Source organism: Mauremys reevesii, linkage group 4 (genome assembly GCF_016161935.1).
Source record: "Mauremys reevesii isolate NIE-2019 linkage group 4, ASM1616193v1, whole genome shotgun sequence".
Taxonomy (NCBI): Eukaryota; Metazoa; Chordata; order Testudines; family Geoemydidae; genus Mauremys; species Mauremys reevesii.
The window spans coordinates 14,383,183-14,390,577 of NC_052626.1; the positions used below are offsets into that span (position 1 = coordinate 14,383,183).

Consider the following 7,395-nt stretch of genomic DNA (forward strand, 5'->3'; position numbering starts at 1 on the left):
CAATATGGATTATGGGCATCCCTAACAGATTTTTATCATGACAGTGTCACCAAAGCAGAATTTAAATCCATTTGATAAAACCAAGTAGCTTTCCCTGTGCACGGACATGCAAAATGGATATTTTAACTGCTCTCCCCATGCCCGCTCTCAAAAGAGGGGCAGTAGAATGACACATACTTAAGCTTTCTCTGTTTTTCTGTAGAGAGGAACTTTTTAAAGGACAGCCAGTTTTCCATGTTAAGATCAGGAGTTGTTGACTTAGCAAGATTTAAAGCTAGAATTCTTTCTAATCATACATTGAAACAGTGAATCACTCACATAGAAAATTAGGACACATAAATAACTGACTGTCACTGTGAAATATTTATTTTACAAAGTGTTTATAAAAGACTGGCTTGAGGATAGTAGGAACTTTAACAGACTGAATCCATTTTTCTTAGATCTGCTGCAATGGATGAAGAACTGAATCCAAAGATGCTAGCTTTGCATAACTCTCAGAGAAAGCGAAAGATGGAATATGACGGCTCACTTTTTCAAGCAGTGGGAATTGTAAGTTTTGGTGATATTTTTCTTTTAAAATTAGTTGTAATCTTACTGTTTCCAGAATTAACCATTTGATACAGAATCTTGACTTTAGCTAGTGGCATACAGCAAAATCCTGTGACCAAAGTAATCATTTAAGTTCATAACATCTTATGTCTTCCTGAATGCAAAACCCCTGATTTCAATTCTTTCCTACTGTCAAAATAGTTTTAAACTACCCTCTGCATCCAGACAAATGTCTCAGTTAGACAGAAGATAAACTTTTCATTTGTGAAACAGATGGGATGTGTTTAAGTAGAAAATAACGCATTGTAAGATCATGAGACTTAAAAACAATGTTAACCTGCTAACAATGTGTGTCATTGCTATTTCAAACTTTACCTCCATGTCCCTCAAAATCAGAGACAGTGCAAAGAGCTGGAACAGGAGCAGCACAGATTTGGAAGGATGTATAAAGCCTAAAAATATAAATAGATTTATAGTTTTTATACATGTGCCTTGAATAGACAAAATCAGAATGTTAGAATGGGAACATTATGGACTAAAAAGAGGGTTGAGGGCACAGTCTACCTGCAGTTAGTGATTGTACTAGTGAATAACCCATCACTTGTCCTTAAAGTACCTGAAAAATTCCTTCTAAACAACTATGTAGTTTGTATTGTTTCACTTACCAGGGTGTTCCACAACTTTATCATCTCTCATAAAATGATTTTAGCTAAATTCCATCTGGGGAATTTTGGTTTGGGGTTTGTTTTGGGTATTTTTACACAGTCAGTATTCTGAAATCCTGGGATTTGACATTTGTACAGATACATTTCTCTGCCCTGGATGTATCTTGAGAACTTCAGAGAGCTCTTATTGCCTATGTTACTTGTCAAATAAAATCTGAGTTTAAAAAAAAAAAATCACACAAGTTAATTTTCTACAACGGTATGCGTCTCGAGACTTTTTTTCTGATTCTTCGGTGTTCTGTAATGTAAATGTGCTCTTAAAATATGTCTACGTAGCAAAAAAAAAACCATGGCAGCAAGTCTTAAAGCATAGGTCAACTGACTTGGGCTCGTATTGCAGAACTAAAAAGAGCAGTATAGACATTTGGGCTCTGGTTGGTGCCTGGGCTCCAAGGTCCTCTCCCTGGCTGGCTGGGTTTCAGAGCCTGAGCCCGAATGCCTGCGCTTTCGTTTTTAGCCCCACCGCACAAGCCCTGCAAGCCTGAGTCAGTTGATGCGGGCTGTAAGACTTGCTGCCAGGGTTTATTGGTTTTGTTTTCTGTTTTGCTTTGTAGATGTAGGCTAGCGTGTTCTAGAGTGTTTTCTTCCAAATAGCGAATTATCCCTACATCATCTCCTGGCTTTGGAATGACTGCTTACATTTTGTCTATTGACTGTCTGACCTCGTGTCTCCCAGAAGGCTGGGGAAAACTTGTTGTACATCCAGTTCTTCTGTAAAGCTCCTGCAGCTTTTTATGTCATGTCATTTAGAGACTCTCTTGTTTTTATTCTCCTTAGTGTCTCTTAATCTTTTAGGTTTTTTTAACTAAAACATTCTAACATTGTATTTTCATTCTCTTTACTCTTTGCGTTCACATGCATGTTTGTTTGTTTGTTTTTTCCTGATAGCCTTTTAGGAATTCATTGTTCTCCATCAATGTTCTAATGATTCTTGCTGCCTTTGTCTTGCATATTGTTGCTATGGCTGCCATATTTTTCCCATTTAGGCCATTTCAACAGATGTCACCACTGATAAAATAGCAAATGATCTGTGCTGGCTTCGTGTATTGCAGTGTAAGCCAGCTGCTAAAATTAAGGTTCTGTTAAGGCTTCCATTTATAGAGTGCCTCTCATCCCCTTTTCTCACGTTCATCATTTTCTTAATTTCTCCTTTTAGCTAAAATTTCGATTACTGATTTTGTCTCTGCTTAAAGGCAACGTCTTTCTGTCCATGTATTTGAAAAAACCCTGGCAAAAATCTGAGGGGGCATCAAAGATTTCCATGTGTCCCTGTCACCTCTGGCTTCTGTCCAGTAAAGAGGGGGGTTTTGGGGCTTCAGCAGGTGCCTCTCACAGGGCTGAACTCTGAAAATCCCCCTCCCCACAGGGCTGGACCCCCAAACCCCAGCAAGCACATGACTGTCCAACTTCTGACGATTGAGGGTCAGTAAATTTTGACCTCTAGGGTCTAGGTTTTACTGAGAACTAGTTCTAAACCAGCTTGTACAGCCTGCGCCAAATGGAGCTGGAAGCATTTGACATTTGTTTTGCACATTTTTAAAAGAAAACTGCCACTAAGTTTAGGTTTATACGATCTCATATTTTAGGATTATGTAAATATAGATCCTGGTTTCATAGAACTACAGATAAAATTTTATGCTTCTGTCAGTGTGGCGTTCCATAGCTCTGTGTATGAAGAGAAACTGGAATATCATCATCTATTATTTGTGGGGTTTTTTTGTTTTTTTGTTTTTTGTTAAACAAGGACTTTTTGGGTACATCTACACAGCGAGCCTCAGAGCTTGGATCAACAGACTTGGGCTCAGGGGGCTTGCACTACAGCACTAAAAATAGCTGTGTAGACGTTCAAGCTCAGGCTGGAGATTGAACTCTGAAGCCCACCCCTGAACCCCAACATCTACATAGCTATTTTAGCACTGTAGCTCCCGCTCCTGTGCACCCCCTCCCCCCAGTACACTAGGCTCTGAGATTGTTTTGCTGTGTAGATGTATTCTTAGTTCAAAAGAAAGACATTGGTGTCATAAGATTGCAAAACAATTTACATTTCCCAACTTCTGATTAATGTGAACTGCTATGTTGCACACACAAATATACTAGCTATGTTAACCTTCCTATGAAAATGTAATATTTAAATCTTCTGACTGAGTCATTCCTTTGAACCTTTTTACACAAACGGCAGTTTTCCTTGTTTATATAGATTTCACATCTGCAGAAAATTCTTAGCGAAAAAGTGAAGTGATTCAAAGTGAAAAGCAACATACCTGAATATTTAAGTCTCTAGGATTTTCACAGCATTCCACTGTCTTCACCCCTCCGTGTTCAACAGCCATCTACCAGAGAAAGGACAGAACTTCCAAATCCGGGCACCAGTATTAGCACTCTTGTCAGCTGTTGCCCAGTTTCTAAGCATTTCTGTAGATGGTTGGCTTTTCCTTTGTCTTGCTTTCTGGTTTAGCAGACCTGTTTTCTTACCTATTCCAGAAAGCAATAACTTTCCTAGGAAGACACACACAGCCTTCTCTTCTCTCTTATACCCCAGAATCTCTTGTCTGCTGCTGTCACAAGTGATTCTAGAGCCACGGCTGTGATTGGATGAGTCAGGATTCCACATTTGTATGGCCCTACCAAATTCAAGGTCCATTTTGATCAATTTCATTGCAAGAGGGGTTTAAAATGGGTCAATTTCACATTTTTCAGATGTTTATATCTGAAGTGTCACGGTGTTGTAACCATGGGGGCTCCAACCCAAAAGATACCCGGAGGTAGGTCTGATCCCCTCTGAGAGCAGCCCTGCAAGTGAGGAAGAAATCCTGTCCCTCTCCAGCCCGGCCTGGACTCCCGGGTAGGAGCCTCTGGCTGGGACGGATCAGATGTCACAGAAGGGCTTATTTCATGATCTGTGACGTTTTTCATGGCCGTGAGATTGGTAGGGCCCTACACATTGGCAATGAGAACAAAAGAAAGGGGTCAGCTGAGCTGGGAGGCGAGAGAATTGGCGTGTGGGAGCAAAATTTACATAACTAGATATAAAAATCATGTACATTTTTGTGCACGTGGAGATTGGGAACAGTAGTAATGCCATAGTAGTTCTCCTCTCTTCTCCTATGTTTTTTATTTCCATTCACTTCAGTGAACTCTGCAGCCTGCTCAGACAATGGCAGTGACCAGCAAAAGTAGTAAGAGGTGGCTGGGGCGGGCGTATGTATACGTACAGCGCGCACTAATTTTGAGGATGGTGTTTGGTTTTATTTAAGAAGGAGATAACCTTGGTTTTATGTATGTACCTTTTTTTTTAAGCAAGACTCCCTTTTACTTTTAAAATCAGTCTACACTAATTTGCTCTTAAACTTTCTCTCAGGTACTGAATGAATTCAGTTTTAAATAGTAGCAGCATGTTAGTAACTATAGTGACAAGAACTAGTGATTTCCTCTTGAAATTTTTGCATACATGATCTGCAGAAATAAGGTTTTTTTTGTTTTGTTTTGTTTTTAAGGGATCTTTATTCCAGCAGTCAGAAGATTGTGGCGCGAATGCATCACTGTGTTGGAAACGTGTAAAAGGGTGCAAATCTAATGGCCAGAATGGAGTGGGACAAAAGACAATCATCTTATTATCAACTGGTTAGTGTTCATGTGTGTGGGAGGGAGGGAGGGGGAAATGAAGTATTAGTAAAGCTGTATTGGCTAATGGGACTTGCCTCCCCCTATATACTAATTTGGGAAATGTAAAATACAGTGAGTAATGTGCCCTTATCTTTACCGTCTTCCTTTCTAGATATAGCAAGTAAGCTCCTAGGGCAGTCAATGGATGAGACTGGACTACCCCAACTTACCAGTTACGATTGCGAAGTAAATGCTCCCATACAAGGCAGCAGAAACCTGCTACAGGGCGAAGAATTGCTCAGAGCTCTGGATCAAGTTAACTGAGTTTTCACAATACTTGTTCTTTTTTTGGACACTGGAGAATCACCACCTAAAGCAGTCTATTTATATTTTCTATATCTGATTTTAGAAGCCTGGCTACAATACTGCACTAATTCAGTTAGTTCCGTTTCGATCCCCTTTTTACTTCACTTACTTTGACAGATTTTTTTCATATATTCTTTATGTAACAATTCAGATTATAGTGCATTTTCATAATTCTTTGGTACATACACTTTAAGTCCATTACATTTAAAACATCCTTGCAATAGCAGCTTTGAAATGCACCTGTTTTTAAAAACATATTTATTTTTATTTTATTTTTTTTGGCTGGAGAGTTTCATTGAAAGAATCCTATCAATAAAATGTCACATAGTAAAACAGTTAGTACTTCCTGCCTGCTCTTCATAAGTAGTTGAAATACGTATGCTTTGTCAGTTATTTTAAAACAAATTTTTATTTTAATTTTTTTATACGAAACAACAATGCTTTTCAGCAGTGCATTGTAGCCACAATCGCACAATATATTTTCTTAAAAAAAAAAATACCAGCAATTCCTCATGCAATATAGTCTACATTTATAAAACTAGTTTTTAAGGAGAAGAATCTTTGAGGGGTTTTTTTGTTGTTGTTGCCTGTGAAATCATGTTTAATTCTTGAGGATGTCATTGTTTTAGTCATGTTGTAATAGAAACTGTTCCTAAATGCTGTATTATGCTTATGACTGAAATGAGTATTAAGTAAAAGGGAAGGGTTTTATCTGGAAAGGACGACATTCTCTTAATTTACAGAGAGGGTTTGATGTTCCTAAAGTAGTCACTTCGCCAGCTCAAAAAAATCCCTCCCTGTAGTTGTGGAAGTTCATGCTAATGTGTATCTGAGATTAAATCTAAATGTTTTGCTTACCCTGTGTGGTATAGGTGATATTTCAAGCAGATCGTAAGACATCATGCATTGTTAGCAAAGTTGCCTAGTACATCATTGAGTTGCTCAATATTTGATGTTTTGGTTTTATGCACCTTATTGCTCTTAACATCCATGTATTCATGTAGATTTCAATAACTCAATATATTTTAGAAACCCTTTTATTTTGAAATAAGTAGTTGTCTCACAAACATCTTATTTCCTATATGTACTGTACAAATTTTTCATTCACTCATTCTTTCTCTCTATGTGGTTGGATCTAACACTAACTGTATTGTTTTATTACATCAATAAACTATATGTGGACCAGGCCCCCTTGGGAAGTGTGGTGTCTATTGAGAACAGTGACATCTTGATTTGGGTCATTTATGTTTATGTGGTTACTGCTAATCAGTGTTCACTGATTTCAGTAAAATCCTCTAAGAAGTTAAAAAGGAATTTCCTTATTCGGACCCCAAAACCTATCAAGTCAATCATTTATCTGAGCCTATTCAGTACTAAATAAATTTTCAGGACAAACATTTGTGCAGTCATTGGCAATAGATTTTTAAGTAATTTAATTTTCCTTTATTATCAAGCATACAATCAGTTATTAAATGGGGGATTGAAAGTGGGAGGGAAAATATACTTTTTGTGATAACAATGGCAAATCTTTCCATACTCACCCAGCTACCAACGTCAAGGTAACTATCAAAGACAAAGCACATCAAATTTGTCAGAGAAATCAGTTAAATTTGGACTCTTGGCATATAGATGAGATGGAAAATGCACCTGGCACTTGATTAAAGAGATGGAACTTGCTATACTCTGAATATGATTGTACCGTCTGCTCGGCTCTAGTTTTGGTGTCAAGGTAACTGTTTTCATTTTGCTACATTAGAATGTGGTGTCACTAGAACCAGCCTGTCACATACACATGGAATGACAGTGTAGCTTCGGTCTAAACTTTAAGGCAATGTCACAGCAACTTTTAAAAAATCCATGCTCTAAGCCAGGGGCGGGCAAACTTTTTTTGGCCTGAGGGCCACATTGGGTTTCGTAAATTGTAAGGAGGGCCGGTTAAAGGAGGGGGTCGTGGCCCGGCCCCCACCTCCTAGCTCCCCCCCGGACCCCTACCCCATCCACACCCCTGTTGCCTGACCGCCCCCGGACTCCCACACCCCATCCAACCCCTCCTCTCACTCCTGACTGGCCCCCCCGGGACTCCTGCCCCATCCAACCACCCCTTCTTCCTGCTCCTGACTGCCTCCTGCTGCCCCATTCAACTCCCCCCCCC

At 39.1% G+C, this 7,395-nt stretch overlaps 1 protein-coding gene across 3 annotated transcripts in view; it reads left to right on the forward strand.

Annotated features, from left to right (window-relative positions):
- HIF1A (hypoxia inducible factor 1 subunit alpha) overlaps positions 1 to 6,430 on the forward strand; it is a 61,658-nt gene extending 55,228 nt beyond the window's left edge. For all 3 annotated transcript variants that reach the window (XM_039536396.1, XM_039536399.1, XM_039536398.1), the window contains exons 13-15: positions 441 to 549; positions 4,769 to 4,895; positions 5,050 to 6,430. In XM_039536396.1, the coding sequence (XP_039392330.1) occupies positions 441 to 549; positions 4,769 to 4,895; positions 5,050 to 5,201 (388 nt within the window). In that variant the 3' untranslated portion in view covers positions 5,202 to 6,430. The remainder of the gene's footprint in view (positions 1 to 440; positions 550 to 4,768; positions 4,896 to 5,049) is intronic.
- Positions 6,431 to 7,395: the final 965 nt, after the last annotated feature.